This window comes from Trichoderma harzianum (genome assembly GCF_003025095.1).
Source record: "Trichoderma harzianum CBS 226.95 unplaced genomic scaffold M431scaffold_14, whole genome shotgun sequence".
Taxonomy (NCBI): Eukaryota; Fungi; Ascomycota; class Sordariomycetes; order Hypocreales; family Hypocreaceae; genus Trichoderma; species Trichoderma harzianum.
Genome location: NW_020209262.1, coordinates 963,840 through 981,095, shown reverse-complemented (window position 1 = coordinate 981,095; position 17,256 = coordinate 963,840). Strand labels below are relative to the sequence as shown.

At 47.2% G+C, this 17,256-nt stretch overlaps 4 protein-coding genes across 4 annotated transcripts; 2 read left to right on the top strand and 2 right to left on the bottom strand.

Moving 5' to 3' along the window:
* Positions 1–1,190: 1,190 nt before the first annotated feature.
* On the top strand, positions 1,191–2,585 carry M431DRAFT_151963 (hypothetical protein; the record flags this gene model as incomplete). Its single annotated transcript, XM_024912850.1, has 4 exons — positions 1,191–1,250; positions 1,309–1,518; positions 1,578–2,166; positions 2,321–2,585. The coding sequence occupies 4 exons, from the start codon at positions 1,191–1,193 to the stop codon at positions 2,488–2,490; spliced, it is 1,029 nt and encodes a 342-aa protein (XP_024770305.1). The 3' UTR covers positions 2,491–2,585.
* Positions 2,586–3,979: 1,394 nt separating this feature from the next.
* Positions 3,980–5,531, bottom strand: M431DRAFT_19992 (hypothetical protein). Its single transcript, XM_024913309.1, has 2 exons — positions 4,827–5,531; positions 3,980–4,763 (listed from the first exon to the last, which is right to left on the bottom strand). Exons 1-2 carry the CDS (start codon positions 5,497–5,499, stop codon positions 4,057–4,059), a joined length of 1,380 nt encoding a protein of 459 aa, XP_024770304.1. The 5' UTR covers positions 5,500–5,531; the 3' UTR covers positions 3,980–4,056.
* Positions 5,532–5,981: 450 nt separating this feature from the next.
* Positions 5,982–8,972, bottom strand: M431DRAFT_124624 (carbohydrate-binding module family 50 protein). The gene is made up of 8 exons (XM_024912224.1): positions 8,429–8,972; positions 7,430–8,373; positions 7,171–7,362; positions 7,069–7,103; positions 6,735–6,963; positions 6,329–6,670; positions 6,225–6,261; positions 5,982–6,161 (listed from the first exon to the last, which is right to left on the bottom strand). Exons 1-8 carry the CDS (start codon positions 8,896–8,898, stop codon positions 6,119–6,121), a joined length of 2,292 nt encoding a protein of 763 aa, XP_024770303.1. The 5' UTR covers positions 8,899–8,972; the 3' UTR covers positions 5,982–6,118.
* A 1,453-nt stretch (positions 8,973–10,425) lies between these two features.
* On the top strand, positions 10,426–17,115 carry M431DRAFT_124622 (glycoside hydrolase family 18 protein; the record flags this gene model as incomplete). Its single annotated transcript, XM_024912223.1, has 16 exons — positions 10,426–10,845; positions 10,899–11,108; positions 11,170–11,321; positions 11,380–12,065; positions 12,143–12,393; positions 12,469–12,621; positions 12,684–12,956; positions 13,048–13,145; positions 13,202–13,347; positions 13,435–14,328; positions 14,402–14,510; positions 14,574–15,577; positions 15,632–15,703; positions 15,855–16,203; positions 16,270–16,437; positions 16,557–17,115. The coding sequence occupies 16 exons, from the start codon at positions 10,426–10,428 to the stop codon at positions 16,948–16,950; spliced, it is 5,379 nt and encodes a 1,792-aa protein (XP_024770302.1). The 3' UTR covers positions 16,951–17,115.
* Positions 17,116–17,256: the final 141 nt, after the last annotated feature.

Below are 17,256 nucleotides of genomic sequence, written 5' to 3'. Positions count from 1 at the left end.
CCTATCATTTAAACCCTAAGGCCTTTCCATATTTTACTATCAGAGCATGTCTCCATTTCTTCGTCGCTGCAGCCTTCTGTGTTGTGTTGCCGTTGAATATCCTTGTACGCGTCCCACTTCTTTTTGTTTGTCCAAACCTAGGTAAGCTGAATGATCTCGCCGTTCGGAACTCGACTAAAATCCGGACAACATGCATTTCATGGAGAAGCTACAGCGGCTTATTCCTATGCGAGTCACGAACCGGAACTATTGTTGGATGGGCGAAATCTCAGAACTTCCGGGGTGGCATGGACCGTCTGAGCTGTACCTGACACCCAGTTGATAACTTGCCTCTAGAATATGTAAACAAGGCCCAGCTCTTATGACTACATTCAATCCTTTGGTTTAGCACGTTGACAATTCTTCTTATTACTTATGGGCATTAGACTAGGCTTTGTACCAGGGGTAATCGCTCGCACCACAATGTTACTTCCTTATCTCGTATTATTTAGCCCACTTTAGCATGACACCACCGATGTATACGAGTGGTAGCACCACCGGTTCAAATGATAGGCTCGTAACCGCTGCGGTGATGTGATTATTCCACTAGTCACCATCGTCTTTAATGGTAATACGAGGAACAAAAAAAGCAATACGAGGAACAAAAAAAGGGGGTGGTGGCACTAGTAAGGCACACAATCTTTTGCCGTGTTGTTCCCTAAGACGCAATGCAACCAACAACCCGCGATATTCCAAACCAGGCTAAGCCTTGGCGGTCTGGACCAACTGAGACCACCTCAGACCGGGGCATAATGCATTACATCCAACGCTTGCAAAATCAGCTTTTCGGAGAGAACATGCTGTGAAGTCTTGCTATATCCACGGCCTCAACCTCGCATTAATGAGGAGGACTCTGTGAGATTTTCGGGTTTTGCGCCATTGGGCCAGTAATTACACAGCCCAACGAGATGTATTCCCAATTCATTTTGAAGAGGATAGCTTTAGCTGTCAGTCTGCTTCTGTCTATACTATTATTTTGTCGATATATAACGATTTCCGATATTCGCCAACGATATCCAATACTATACAGACCCCATGGGTCTTCAGTTAGTGGAAATACTTCTTGCTTCTTGCAGAGTGCTAATAGGAAATGCACACAGATACTACCTGGTGTTACCACCTGGAAAAGGCCAGGTCATGTTTCCAAGGTCATGGCGCTCGTCTTTTTTGGGAGGCGGCAAACGGTTTCAATTCTTGACTGTTACTTAAAGGTCAGTTGGAGGATCGTCCCCAATGTCACCTCATGGCTAAAGTCCTAGAGTAATATAGCGGAATCTTGTTAAAAACGGAGGAGTTCTCGATGGTGTTATATTTGTCGTCCGAACGAAAGATGCAGCGAACCTGGCGTTATTAGATAAGATGGTGGCGAGCGAGCCGGCATACGAGAGGTTGCCAGTTAACCTCAAGTCCGAGGGATATACGAGTTCTTATGATTTCATCCAAGACGACGTGATGTATATCAAGATGGACGATGATATTGTAAACCTGACTTTGCTGCGACGCTGTTACTGGTTATCCATTCTCACAGAAAGAAATAGGTATATATCGAAGACACAGCGATCAAGGCCATTGCGAGTGCCAAAGCGTCTCGGCCAGACGTTTACATCATGTCGGCTAACGTCGTTAATCAAATTCTCTTCAGCTGGCTTCACAGAAACTTTGGCGCTGTGAAGCCGTACCTCCCAGAACTCACCGAAAGACCGGCCGATAACGACTCTGTGCCGCTCACGGACTGGAGAACGTCTGTGTTGCCATCATGGGAAGGACCAGCGGATTTTCAACAAGAGACTTGGAGCACAGAGCGGCATCCCAATCATAGATGGCTTCCAGTGAGAGGGAGAAACGCATCATATCCTCTAAACGACACACCAATAGCCAAGGTGGACTATACCTATGGCTATTCTCATAAACACTGGCAAGTAGCCGCGCAGGAGCACTACAGTTTGCTGGAAAACCTGGAGAAGGATGAATTATGGCGATACAGGTTTCCTACCTGGGATTTTCAGCTTAAGCGAATGGGTATCCAATTCGTGGCAATGATGGGTAAAGACATAAACCTAGCGAAGCCAATTCCTCCCGATGACGAGCATCATTTTACAGTGGAAATGCCAACACGGCTTGGACGACGTAAGTGCTACAGCCCCCATCAATACCGCCTTGGAAAGTTGGTGGAGGGGGTATGTGGTGTTGAATATCTTTCTTCAGTTCTGTCGATGAAGAAGATCAGTCTACAGATTGCTATTTGGGACACTGTACCACTTTTACTAACTAGATCTAATAGATGCCGCAGCTGACGGCACCGGAGTCGTAGCTCACTTCTCTTATGGGCCGCAATCAGGCAACCCCGGCGTGCAAAGTACAGATCTTTTAGACAGATATAGATTGTTCGCTCAAGAGAACATATGCAGAGGGGATTTATTATGGACACCCCGAGACGATTCTAATTCATAGAGGTAAAGTATTATTGGAGTATAAAAAAACAGCGTGACTATGAAAACTATTAAAATCAGAATCAACAGTAATGTGATCTTTGGTGTAGACGGCACAGCCTTCTGCTAGTATGAATGTGGGAACAGGAGGTCTGGGATGCCCCAGCAATGCAGCAGAGGCAACAATACACAGCCTCGTAGATAAACACTCGCTCAGCCAAAAAGGCTTCCTCATAAGGGTATCCTTATCGTCGATGGACTCCGTCGTTGTTTTTCTCTCTCTTAGTGCTCAAGCAGGTATTGAATAAAATGTGCGAGGACAGAGCGGGAAAGCATATGTTTTCCCATAAGTGGACGCCAGAGAGAATACGGATCGGGGAATAGCCCAAACTCGGATGTTAATTCAATCCAAAGCTCACATTTCTTGCCGCCTGTGTTACGGTGGCGTAGCTTACATGAATTGTGAATGCCTATCGTAATATCAGAGAGTTATCGTCGCAACACAGACGAAAATAGGAGCCGCAAAGTTAGACCCAGCCTGGGAATGTTTTGGGCGGTTGTCGGGCGGTATCACGAAATTCAAGAATTTAGTTCCCTCGTCCCCAGACGAGAAGTGCCACTTGGGGCTCAGGCCACTAATCATCTTAATGATCCTTCTCTGGCAATGATGTTTCATTTCGTGCATCTTCCATGCATCCTCCGGCGCTTTCCCTCTGTTGGGTGAACGGTATCCAATGATCAACCAACGTTGAAGATTAGACCTTTGGATGCTGGCCCATTTAACGAACTAGGATGCGTTGTAGTTCTAAACCGTGCCACCCTTCGCGTCCACAATCCGAATATTCAGCGATGAGCCCGACGGAGCTGGCCTGTGGGTGGCAACACTTTAGCCGGCGCCTGACAAGCTGTAGGACATATTCGTATTACCAAACATGAAGACATGAATTGCATCACTTGCTTCAATTGGAAATGGGGAATTGGCCAGCATCGACGGAAGTCTTGTTTTCCTCCCTCCAATGCAACTGAGAAGAGTAGTGGACGTAGACCAAGTTCTCAACATCAAGTCTAGCATTTGTATTCTACAGCAGGATAAGCTGGAGAAGCATATCCCATTTGTAAAGATGGAGTTGGACTTCAACTCAAAATTGCAGACCTTTACATTGACAATTCGCCTAAGCAAAGCCGTAACTCTCTTAACAGTCTTCATCTAGATCATCATCATAGTCATCTGTAAACTCCTACCCATCTCTACTCTTTAGGATCTGGATAACGCGCGCTTGAGCAACCTGGAGATGTACGTAAGACATTACCTCACATTTACGTTCGTTCTTAGCAATAATATCTAGGATATCTACGTTAGATAATAGTAGAGATACCATCCTTATCCTATTTAGCTAGAAATTCATTTTTTAATTATTGCAAAATCTTCCGTAATATAACTTTAACTATCCAGCGTTTCTGTCGTCTAAAATCAGTGTCACTGTTCTTGTAAGGTTGTTGGCTATCCGGGGAGTGGCCAAATATATGTGGATATTCTCTACCATCCTGCAACATTTGATGTCTACTACTATCTAATAGATACATATGCTTATACCGCCCTCCTATCGTCTGTAATCACAACATTGAGCTCCAATTGCAGATTTTTCTTTGGCACCTTGTGCCAGTGTTCTAATACTTCATCTTCTGGGACAAACCCGGAGCTGCTGGTCCAAGTCGCCGTTGCTGAACCTTGATGTACGAAATACCGAAATCCATGCCAATATTCATATGGCGTTAGCTCTGCCACGAGTTCCATTTCTTTTAGTACGGGCATCTGCAAGGCCGCGCGTGCTGCAGCGAGGTAAAGCCGCTGTATGGCTGGAGTTGCAATATCCAGGGTGAGCGACGACCTCTCTGTCGAGGCACTTGGTGCATCGGAGAGTACTGAGAACGCATCCAAAGAAATAGAGTCATCCGCATCTGGGTCGGGAAGAAAGAGTGGTTCACCCCAGGGATCATATGGCTGGTAATACAAGCCGAAATAGACGAGTCGGTCCCATCGCGGCTCTGCCAAACTCGCAGGGATCGTTCGAGGAAAGAGTATTTCATCACTGACTGGAATCCTTCTAACGCCGAAATCTTTAACGCGTTGAGATATGACGTGTAGGGACTTTGAAAGTCTATCTTCTTCCCCTTCTCTCAACATCAACACCTCAGTAGCCGCAGTTGGAGTCTGGTTATTACTGCCACCGTACGAGTCGCGCAAGTCAAAGTCATCGATTGGATGGCTGATTTGGGACAAAGCATCTGCAAGATCTATTACCCCAAGTATTAATAAATCGAGCGTTTGTTTAGCAGGGAGAGAGCCAGTAGAATTACCATTTCGCATTCTTGCAAATCTATCCGCTTTCCACCAATCGAGCCACACGTTTTCTGTTGCTGCTGGTAGCTTCGCTAACAAAGCACAAACGGCCACCACAGAGATTAGTCTCTGTCGATCTTCATTATCGGGTATTGTAAGTTTAGTTATGGTCGCAGCAGAGGGCAATCGCGCAATTCGCCCAGGATCAGTCATCTCCAGCACCGATTTTTTATATCTGGCTACCCATTGTTCCAGCGGATGATCGCGCCCCTTACGCGGCAAAGGCACGAAAAAGGTGACCTCGACACCATCTTTATGCCCCTCGGCCACATCCCACTGGCTCAGAGACTGCAGAAATGCCTCCAACACTGCTTGGAATGCCTGGTTGTTCCGTAGTTTCTCGTCAGCCGTCTCCTTGTAACTCCACGACCAAGGCTCGGGTTTAGGCAGCTTGACGCGGAGCCGAATATGGCGCACATACGCACGGCGCCGTGCCGTCACGATGGAGTTGAGCTGTAAGAGTGACTGCAAGTCAAGATGCAGGAGGGCAAAAGTCAACGGCTCAATCTCGTTTTGCCAAACGCGGCTAACGCTGGCATAATGACTAAGACGATGGCCCCGGTGGGGATCGTCAACCAGATAGGATATAATGCGCTGGAAGATTTCGGGCGGAAAAAGGACAGGTGCCATGATGATGATGCTTGATTCATGTTCTCATGAGGCGACAAGTGGAAGTGCCTTGGTCTGCTCAATGTTGGCGGTTGGCGGTTGGCGGTTCTTATACTGGACTGGACCCGTGCAGCTTTCAGTTTCCGTGTACCCACATGGGTGAAATTAAATCCTTGCTGCTTGGATTGCTACTCCGTAGTACACCAAGTGTATGTACAGGTACTTGCATACTCTCACCAACGCTACCAACGCTTTTCATTATACCCGCTTTAGGCAGGAGGCTTTTCTCTGACCAACGTTGTTTGGATCATCGACAGCCCAACAGCTCATGCACGCTGTATGGTTACATGTGCATGTACTGAAGCTGAGCCGAAAGCTTATAACGATGGAAATAAGAGAGGTTTTTCATACTAAGCTAACGCAGAGGTCTTAAATAACGGACTATACGATATTACGACACATAAGCACATGTATCTATTAAATAGTAGTAGACATTAAATGTTGCAGAATGGGAGAGAATATCCATATATATTTGGCCACTCTCCGGATAGCCAACGAGCCTCTACATGACGTACTCTACTTATGTATCACGCATATATAGAGGTACATATGCCCCTATCTTAAACTCCAACAACACAATCTAAGCAGATACTCCGATACAGTACGCCTCCGCGGCCCAGAAGCTGCAGTGACGTCAAAGGTTAACAAACTGCTCAACTTTAAAGGAAAAGAGATGTTCAACTCACTTCTTACAAGCATTCTCCAAAACCGGATTCCAAGAATCTAAAACAACAACGTTACTCGTTAGCCTGTTCTTTCAACTAGTTTGTCTCTGGTTGGAGAAACTTACAAAGCTGGGTAACCGTAATTTTGTTTCTAGTCGCAAACGATTCGCATCCATCTCCGGTCTGTGTAATTGCAAACTTGTTACATTTGGCAGGGATTCCAGATTGCGTCGGCCCAGGCGCCGTAACTTTGGTGGTGGTGCTGGAAGCTTTGGCAGTAGTGGAAAGCTTTGAGGTTGATGAGGGAGGCTTTGAGGTTGATGAGGGAGGTTTCGAGGTCGATGTGGGCGGCTTAGAGGTCGTTGAGGGGGGCTTAGAGGTCGTTGATGGGGGCTTTGAACTACTAGACGTGGTCGGTGCCTTGACACAGTAAGCATAGTCGGGCCAGAAGCCGTCGCATGTAGTAGCTGGTATTCTGTATTAGCCCATCTGTACTATAAGCGGAATCTTGGGGCCTTTTCATCTGCTTACGGTTGACGTCTGCATTCCAGGCAACAAATTGGGCGATAGTGATGCCGTTACTAGTAGCTATATCGCCGCAGCTATCGTCGGGCTTGGCAACATACCACTTCTGGCACCCTTGTACTGTTCCGGGTCTTGTTGGAGCCGGAGCACCGCCACTTGTTGTCGTAGACGCACGGGTGGTGCTAGAGGTTGTGCTTGAGGACGTCGGAGTGGGATCTTCACCCAAAACGCAGTACTATTGCATCTGCAGTCAGCAGGGCAGAGTCTTGCTTCACCAGTGGAAGCACTGTTTCGGTTCAAGAAACAGAAAGATGAAAACCACAGAATGAGAGTAGCTTACCGAAGTGCCAAGCCAAAGGCTCTGGCAATTGTTCCCTAAATGCCGCAAATTAGACAAGAGCCAGCGAAATAGAAATGGAAGTCATTCCACTGAGGAACTCACCAACAGCAGGATTCCAGGCGTAGAATTGATCGATTGTGATTCCCCATTCGGTCATGAATGTAGTGCACAGGTCATCCGAGCTAGTAGTTGGGGTTTTGTCCCAAGTATAGCATTCATCAGTAGCGCCTGCAGTAGCATCTGACGGTTTTGGTTCGTAAGGAGAGTCTTCGGTGTTGTTATAGACCGAACCAACTTATGTCAGGTAGACAGGTTAGCATGTGGTTTACTCTTTGAGAGACAGTTTCATTTCCTGACTTACGTAGAGGGTCCCAAAATAGACCACAGTACCTGGTTTCCGCATCCAGATAGCATGAGTCTCCTCTCTGCACACTAGGATTCCAGCGCACCCATGTCTGCATATCAACACCGAATATCTCCGTTACCCAAGAGCAATCCAAGCCATCAAGGGTGTTGTCATACATGATATAACAACCTGCGATTGATCCTTCTGCTAACGCATATGTTGGGGTAACCCATGGCATAGCTGCCGTCGCCGTGTTTGTTCCTGTTGACAGCGGCTCATGCGTCCAGATGGTGGAAAGACTGCTTAACTGATCAAATCCCACTGTAGTCGCTGGCGCTGAGCTGCTCGTCGTTTTGGGGCCTGATCCAGTGTTACCGGGAGGCGTGTATGGCAGCGGATTGCCGATGCACACCACGTGTCCTACCATGGCCGCAATATCTCTATTGCAGCTTAGCGTTCCAAGCATGGGATTCCACGATAGAAATTGCACGTCTGCGATGCCTGCCTTCTTGACAATGCTTGAGCATGTGTCGTTCATTGCAACTGTGTATGTCTTGCATGATCCTTCGACACAGAGGGATGACCTTGATCCTGGAAAGCCAACGCAGCCTGATGTGAGGCCATTGAGCGATAGGAGTTGCTCTGTGCCGATGTTGTGAGCGCGTGCAAAGTCGTCGCAGTTGGCATTGGTAGCTACTGGCACCATTGTTCCATGGCAAGTTTGCGTGGTTGTGCCAGTCGCGGAGCTGACGTAGACGGACCTTGTTGGAGTTGCGATGGGGGTGAGCGACCTGTGACAGGAAGAGACCCGCGATGTGTACTGCACCGCAAGGTCAGCATCATAATGGTCCGGGTCCTCCATCTGGGCACGGAATGAGCCCAGCTCACAATCATCACACTCCTGCGTGAGGCCTTCTTGGAATCGGAGATAGCACCATGCGTCTGACCCAGAAACAGCACTATGGCTTTGGTCAGTGGTCGGTTGGATATTGATGTTCTAGGGAAGAAACTGACCTATCCTTGAGGCACCCAACCTTGTACTTCAGCAAGACCAAGTCTAGTGCAAGAGATGGCTTAATGGTTTCGCCGTTGCCGCCAAAGATGTTCTCTTGGGTGTCTGTTCCAGGTAGATATACGGTGCTATTGGATGATGGAAATGTCAAGGCATCACCACTGCAGGCTGATTCAATTGCCTTGCTCAGCGAGGCAAGAGAACTAGAGCAGGAGGCGGTGCATAACGAGTCCAAATCGTCCGCTGTCAATAATGCTGGCGTGGCGATTCCGCTCATGGCATCATCTTGAGTGAGCATCGTGATTCCATCACTGAGGCATGGCACGGGAGATTCCATGGCCTGAATGCATTTTGCCGACAGCAGGTCTTCAGTGCCGGTCATATTAAACAGCGGCGCAGTGCCATCAGCAGAAGGGTTCGGATTGAGCCCGTGGGCAACAATGGCGAAACCAAATAATGACAACAACAACATCTTGAAGTCGTTGCCGAAGGAGCATAGCAAAGGGTAGAGCCAAAACTTGGAGGCACAGACTTCAGCTATTTTCTATCAGTTGCAGGCGCATAAGTATAGAGTCATCATCAAAGTCATTTCCTCGCTACTCATCTAAAGGGAACATGGGCCGGTTTCTGATTCGGCCATTCGCCTCTCCGAATTCCGCTAGAAAACCAGAAGTCAATCTACATTCAAGACCTCAGTACAATTTCTCTTTCGTAGGATCATATACCATGTTGCACTTGTGGCAAAATCTCAACAAATCCCCGAAGCAACTGTGGGTTTGTGGCTCTGCAGCGGCAGGGATCTTTTGTGCCCCTTGCGGCTGACAAGGATAGGTGTATTTAGTGTAACTGCGACGTACAGTATAGAGTAAACAAGAATTAAAGCATACATTTAAGTTTAGACAGCTTCAATTATACAAGGCGCTCTGTTCATATACCCGCATCTCCATACGTTTATCTTTACTAATATCATACGCATGTTCATTGGATCTATTATAGGAGTAACGGTCTCACTCCAGCAGACATATAATAAATGTCTGAGGTATTTAGCGATGAAATGCGGCTGGTGAAAAAAAACTTCGCCAAGTCGGCTCGTATTTCGAGCTAGTAGGTTCCATGTTCAGCGCTTGTGCTTGAATCACAAGCCGGCAGGACGAGTAATTGATCTCATTCCATTACGTTTACGGAGTAGCGACGTTGACATTACTCTATATCCATAGCCTTTACTCCATACGGATATAGATACTGTACGTAGTTAATCCGCTTTCGGCAATGCTTTCTCTGGATAATGAACGGGTCTTTCATCATTTGCGGCCAGCTTCCGGTGGTTCCAGCCGTAGTAAAATGAGATGTCCATTGGAGATGGATCCCGCACAACCAACAACATCTTGGCATTTTACAACTGCTAGGAAACACTGGTCATGACAACTGCTGTTGGTCAGATTCAATCTACAGAAGGAAACTCGTTTCTTCAGGGTCCGATTCCCCCACATATGGTGCCACATTGTTGAGAAGCTGAACATGAGTCTTGACTATCACATACCCACAAGTCTTGGCATTTTGTAGCCGCGGCTCCGAGTATATCCATGAGAAAGAGATTTCTGAGGGTCGATATTGGTCTAGATGAACCGGGACGAGAAAATACATTATTACAAGGTTGTATAGTCTGTCCCAAGAGTCATCAGAGCACTAAAAGTGACTCCATTGGTGTAAATATGTAACTGAAGGGTCTTCGGGATATCGGAGTTCATAACCAACAGCATGATTCCTCAAGTACAGATACAAATTGCTCTATACTGAGTGACTATGATAATCCGGTGGTCCTTCATATGAATACCGTCGACCCTTAGAAGACTCATTACTTGAATTCCTCTAGTTCTAACTTCCTATACCTTCTGACGACGCTCATTCACTTTTGTTTCTTATCTTAAGGTCATCGCATTGCATTGATCATTTTGTCTTAGAGTATTGCCAGAACATCACTGTACTGAGAGAGCTGATCATGGGGGAGAAGCGGGCCGCGAGGCCCCAAAATGCCAATGTTCTTCTCATGATAGCTCTTGTTGCCATACTATTCATCTTTACGTCTCCTGTAACGGCTGCTGGACCAGAAATTGGTCGAGACTTGGAACTAACGAGACGGGCGATACCCGATCTTGGAGAACAAACCAAATTGATCAATCTCTTTGGACGAGCTGCTGCTGTGGTTGACGATCACACATGCGCCAAGGGCCGTCCATGCCTCAACGGAGCTTGCTGCGGTTCCAGTGGTGCATGCGGTTACGGTCCTGTGTATTGTGGTATTGGGTGCACCTCCAACTGTGATGCTAAGGCCGAGTGCGGTCAGTTCTCTGCTGATGGCAAGACAACGTGCCCGCTAAATGTGTGCTGCTCTCAGTTTGGCTTCTGCGGATCGACATCAGTGAGTGCATTGAGATTTCTGGCATGGCTTCTGTATAACTAATTATATCCTAGGAATTCTGTGATCCTAGCTCTGGGTGTCAGTCTAACTGCGGAACGCCTCAAAGTCCTGGATCAGGAGGCAATGTTCGCTCTCAGATTATAGGCTACTATGAATCGTGGAGTTCATATTCTGGTCGATGCGGGTCTCTGAAGCCTTCTCAGCTTCCCGTATCCGCTCTCGATATCCTCAACTTCGCATTTGCATATATTAGCCCTGAAACGGTCAGTGATTATCTCCATCAACCCGGCTTTTACCTTTGCTCTTAGGTTCTAACTGAAGCAGGCGCAAATCATCCCTATGGTAGGGGAAGATGGAAGCAGTCTGGATGACCGCGAGGCGGACAAACTTTACAAAGCGGTCACTTCTGCCAGATTTGGAAATCCAAAGACAGGCTTTTGGCTGGCCTTGGGAGGATGGACTTTCAATGATAACAAGTAAGACCGAGATGATCTTCAAGTCATCGCAAGGACACAGTACTGATGAGATTTACAGCACAATCTTTCAACCTGTATTTGGTCAAATTGCGTCCAGTGGAGTTTTCAGAAGTCAGTTTGCCGAAAACCTAGTCGCATTCATGTCCGAATATGGGTTTGATGGCGTTGATATCGACTGGGAGTATCCAGGTGCTGGTGATCGTGGCGGCACCAAGAACGACTACGATAATTTCCCGCTACTCTTAAAGGCTATCCGTCAGGCATTCAATGATCACGGCCATGGGCGCTGGGGTATTTCTATTACTGCCCCAAGCTCATATTGGTATTTACAATGGTTCAACCTCGGGGAATTGGTCAAGCACGTCAACTTTATTAATCTTATGAGCTATGATCTTCACGGCATCTGGGATCAAAATAACGAGATTGGTAAACAGATCTTGGCACACACCAATCTCACCGAAGTTGATCACGCGCTGGAGCTATTCTGGCGTAATAATGTTGACCCAAAGATGATCAATCTCGGCGTCGCCTTCTATGGCCGTTCGTACAAGCTTGCCGATGCCGCTTGCAGGCTGCCAGGGTGCAGATTTAGTGGCCCTGGTGACAAAGGAGAATGCAGTAACACCGAAGGCTATCTTTCATACCGAGAGATTATGGACAAAATAAAGCAGGCTGGTGACTCAGCAGAAGAAATCTGGGACGAGGTAGCTGCTGTGAAGATGCTTGTCTACGATAGCAACAACTGTCAGTCTCCTTTCACACTTTTGCATCAGTTGGCACTCTGTCTACATAGGATAACTGACCATGTTTGTCTTCGACAGGGATCTCATACGATGACAGCACCACATTTCAACAGAAAGTAGATTTTGCCAACGAACGTGGTTTGGCCGGCCTGATGATCTGGGCTGTTGATCAAGACGACGATGGTTTCAACGCACTACAGGGACTTACAAACAAGAATGTCGATTCTGTCATCCCGGAGAGCGATTTGATGGGTGAATTTGATATCTCACGTTGTTATATCACCGAGTGTGGAGGCGAATGCCCAAGGCAATCGGGGCTTAAGGAAATAGTTTGTCACACCAGTCATATCTTCCCGCTCTGTCAACCTTTTTATTTGCCTTCACTAACTTGGTGATCGCTACAGACGAGGCTGAATCTAAATGAACAAGGAAAGGGCTGTCCCAAATCGGGCAAGGATTCTCAGCAGCGTGCCTTGTGCTGCCCTCCCTGGGGAGCGCCAGACCCAGCAACGTGTTACTGGACTAAGAGTTGCAAGGATAGATGCGACGCGGGCGAGGTAACAATCCCTTTGCTTCATTCCGGCGTTTCCAGGTTTTGAACTAACATTTTGAGTTTCAGACAACTCTAGCCCTCGACGATTACGGTGGAGGTGCTTTTTGCTCCGGCAACCGCAAGCAGTTCTGCTGTCCGGCTTCAAACATTAACAGAGCTTTGGGCGAGTGCCAGTGGTATTATGGCTTCGTAACATCCTGTCCCAAAAAGGAGAAGCCACAACTGCTCGCTGCTCTTGATTCATCAGTATTGTGCTGCCCCAAAACTCCAAGGTTCAAAAGATCTACTTGCAATTGGTATGGTAGCTCTGTCTTTTGCAATAACGCGAACTGCCCTGTGGTAAGTCTCAGCTACTCTTTGTTCTCTCCGTTTAATTGATATCTTGCCACCTTTACTGCAACAGGCTAAAGATTGACTAATCTTTGATCAGGGTAAAATTACAGTTGCGCGAACTTCAAGGGCCACTCCCCAGCGCCAAGGTTGTTACACTGGAGGCTTAAAGTCTTACTGTTGCGATTCGCCTTACGGGTAATTGAAGCATCCGCATCCGCTGAAATCCATGCGTACTAACCTCGAGATTATAGCGGCGACGCAGGTGGGACACTACCTGTTGCTCTGGACCATCTTTTTCCTGAGTATCAGGAGATTCCTGCTGATGATGAAGCTGTATACCAAGAAGCCCTGGATAGCACCTGGTCATGGGATATTGACCCTGACACTACACCGTTCGGTTCGTTCATTATAGACCCTACTTGCTTGAGCCTCATCTAAACGCCGATTATCCTGTTTGCTGTTTCTAACCAGCGGTTCTTTTTAGCTTGGGTCGTAATGGTCGGTCCCCCGGAATCTGTACAATCACTTGATAAACGGGACGGGTCTTCCCTTGAAACTTTCGATTGTCCCAACCCAGATCCCGGAGATTACAGCGTGCAGACCTTCAGGGCTATCTGCTTAGCTGAATCGGAAGATCACGATTGTGAGGATCTCCTTCTCGGCGATGGCGCCTACGGAACTATCGCTCGCCTCCCTAAATCGTGCGGACCAGACGAGTGGGTTCGCGTCGTTGACTTCAAGGAAATCCATAACTCGACTCTACCGCATCATCTCGTCAAACGCTCGACGCCCTCCTCTAAGGTATATGAGATCAAATACGATTACCGCATTCGCGATGTCGCCAGTGACGAGATATTTGTGCGAATCGATACTTCCAGCCATGAGCACTACTGGAGCAAAGTGGTGGCATCAGAGCTACAGACTAAAAAGCGCAGCGAAGGCGATCTTCAAAACAACAATGGTACCAAGAAGAGGTCTGATATCTCGGACTGGCGCGAGCCTCACATGGAGTGGTTCCGCCAGCATGAGCTACGAAAGCGCGGCGCGGGCAATGACGGCTGGTGGAAGAACTTGTTCAACAACCTCCTAACGGACGGCTCCGATGTCAGTGGTGAGAAAGCCAGCTATAAGTTCAACCAAGTTTTGTACGAGGCATCCATCAGCTGTCCGCCAAACTTTGATGCGTACATATCTGCTAGAGTCGCCGGTTCAATATATGCTGATCTCGACTATGGAGTGAGCTTGATTGGTAGAGTCAAGGACACCAAATTCGAACAGGCCTTTGCCTACTTTTCAATTAAGGAATTTGGGGCAAATGCACAAATCTATCTCGAAGGCGAGTCACAGTTCACCTTTGAATCACAGGAGGCTCATCTGCGTAAGTTACAAAATACTTGCCCCCTTGTCCACTAGAAGGCCCTCATACTGACCTGTGCATTATGTACATGTAGTTTCCAACTTCGCGCCTTGGGGGGGGAGTTTCAATATCAAAGGACTGGTAACTATTGGGCCTTTTATGGACTTGACAGCGCAGATAGACGCCATTGCAACAATTTCTGGGTAAGTACACATCTACTCTTTCATCTTTCGATGGCATTTCAGCCACTTATATATAAGCTGCAGGTTCTTTGGAAGCGGTGTGAACATTGACAACACAGACCCGACAACTGGCAAGACTTCGCCATTGACATGGATGTACCCACCCTCGATGGAAAGCCTTCCAGACCCTAAAGCGATTTTTTCGGGCATGTATCCATCCTCTACTACTATTAGACCATACAGGAAGGTTTCCGTCGCCGCTCAGGGTTCTGTCGCTCTCACGCTCACCCCGAGTATATCATTCAAGGTGCAAATCGATATCAACGGCCTTCTTCAGACTAATACACACATCACCGCTGCTTTCCCCAACCGTATGGTCGTTGGGGCGGGTACTTCCAACACTTGTCCCAATGGCCTGCAGTACAGGATGGACTACGAGCAACAGTTCAACCTCATCACCAACACAACTTCTCTGGGTTGGGATATACCCATGAAGAAGATCTACCAGGCAACCAAGCAACTGTTGCCACCCCAATGTTACTCTTTCACTGCAGACAGCGTCACCCCAGACAGCAAATTGAAATCCAGAGCTACAGGCAACGCAACAGAAATTTCCGGTCTACACTCAATTCGGCCACGCGCTGATGGGGACGATCAAGGGCCAGCCGTCAACCCACTCTTCCCTGATCCGCGGGGATCTTGTTTGGTATGCCCGAGGGACACGTACTTTGCGAGCGGCGTCTGTAGCGACTTTTATGATCAGGATGGCAATCCGATTAATCAAGAGTGCAGAACAATTGATGATGATTTCGCATCAAAGAAACGCAGCAAAGATACAGACCCTAAGTCCTTGAGGCCAGAATACGAGAGTATCCTACGATGGTTCCAAAAGCGAGGATCGATTGTCAAGCGTGCCAAGGACGCAGTCACGATTTGTGGGAAAGATGGGAAAGGTAGGAAAGATGGGACGCCTGCAATCAATTTCGCTAGACTCAACTTCCCGAGTTCGGGTACCTTGATCGGTGGTTATAGGGGCAAAACATACAAAACGTATGCGCCTGATAATGCAGGCGACTTGCACAACTACGGTAATCGCTTCCTCGCCTTCATGGGTGTGCTGCTGCTAACGACCGAATAATTAGACTTTAAGCAGCAGCCGTCGATGCCTCCTCCCACTAGTTCCAAAAATTACGATGCAGAGCATATACTCGTGAGTAACGCCAGGCACACATTTTATGATGTCTTCAATAGTATTGTGTTTACTGACTGTATCTGTGAACATAGGAATTCCAAGTTGTAAGCCTTTTAGTCACATATATCATCAAGTTCCTCGTCACCGCTAGTGCGCGAAATCGCTAACACAAGTACAACATCAGCTCAAGCAATTCTTTACCAAAGTGGTAGAATACAAACAAACCGAAAAGGATCCTAAGGCCCCCCCAAAACTCAAAACATACAATAACGCAGCAAGTGCAAAATTTCAAGCTTCTAAGACCTTGAAGAAGGATGCCTGGGTCAGGAAGTCGGAGTGGACCTTTTGCGAACATCTGGCGTTCTGGCTGGATTCGATCCCCATGACGGCCACCTGGTACGACCAACTGGTGTACCAGGATGGAGCTCTCAGCCAAACAATGTTTCAGTCGCTTCCCAACAACAGGTTTTATTTTGAAGAATTGGTTCTGCTAGATGAGAAAACAAACGGAGTCAAACAAGCGTAAGTGGTGAACCTGCTAACCTGCCGTAACAAAAGCGCGATTAGATGCTAATCACTCTTGGATAGGGCATGGAACCCAACTGTAACTTTCGTCAGAGACATTCAAAATTGTATACGAGCAAATAACTACCAGGGTGCGATTTGTTATATGCGCCAGCTTATCTTTGCAATACGTTATCATCAATTGACGACTGCGACACTTAAAACCCAAGCCCTCCGGGTCGTTGACTTTCTGTCAGTATTCACCGCTTACTCAAGCTCTCGTTCCAAATTTTTGTTTCTTTTATTTTTCTCCCTTATTTCTTGCTTCCATGTTAGATGGTATGAAGAAACTAAAAGGCTTTTTCTTCCAGGGAAAAAATGGAAAACAGCGCGGCAGTTATGATAGACCCTGATTACGTCACTCGACCATATGAACGCCTTGGCTTGGCTAGCTGTTTCAAATACTTCATGTTCGACAAGACTAGACTAGCAGGCCAGAAGCTGGGGCAGATAGATGAAGGCATGAGGGACTTGGCTAAGATATTTGAGCCAGCAGCCCCTGGAACGGCAGGCGGTGGCACCACAACGGGCGCGCAGCAACTCAACCCGGACATTAAGCAGCAATGGGAGGAGCTCAAGGAGGCGTATTTTGGCTTGGGGTCCTGGTCATGGCGCCCAATCCCTTTGAAACCAAATGACCCTTCTCACAATCCTTTTGAAGATTGGGAGACCGAGACTAAGTGTTACGAAGGCCAACTTGAATGAAGGCGAGCAAATACAGAAGCTTGTCAAAATATCAATTGTCATGCTACATCTGCATGCTATGTACTTAGAAAACTAGGAGATGCTGGTGGGATAGCATTCGATTACCTTAAAAGTGTATTAATGAGCTGTATAAGATGATAAGCTGAAAGAAATATGAAACATTGGAGATAATAATCCCGGCGTTTGGAAGATGTATGTTTATCATAAATGTAGTTTCAGGTGGGTAGAGAAAAGAAAAGTCGTTGAAGAGATACATCAACGTATGTGTCAACTGACAGCGTTCAAATAGAGTAGGGATGATGAACT

Bases quoted from the DNA above. Each gene is read 5' to 3' on its own strand.
- M431DRAFT_124624 (XM_024912224.1), bottom strand. From the start codon at position 8,898: ATGTTGTTGTTGTCATTATTTGGTTTCGCCATTGTTGCCCACGGGCTC. The intron at 8,374-8,428 runs GTCAGTTTCTTC...CCAAAGCCATAG, and splicing joins GTTGGGTGCCTCAAGGATAG to TGCTGTTTCTGGGTCAGACG. The intron at 7,363-7,429 runs GTAAGTCAGGAA...ACCTGACATAAG, and splicing joins TCTATTTTGGGACCCTCTAC to TTGGTTCGGTCTATAACAAC.
- M431DRAFT_19992 (XM_024913309.1), bottom strand. From the start codon at position 5,499: ATGGCACCTGTCCTTTTTCCGCCCGAAATCTTCCAGCGCATTATATCC. The intron at 4,764-4,826 runs GTAATTCTACTG...TTGGGGTAATAG, and splicing joins ATTTGCAAGAATGCGAAATG to ATCTTGCAGATGCTTTGTCC.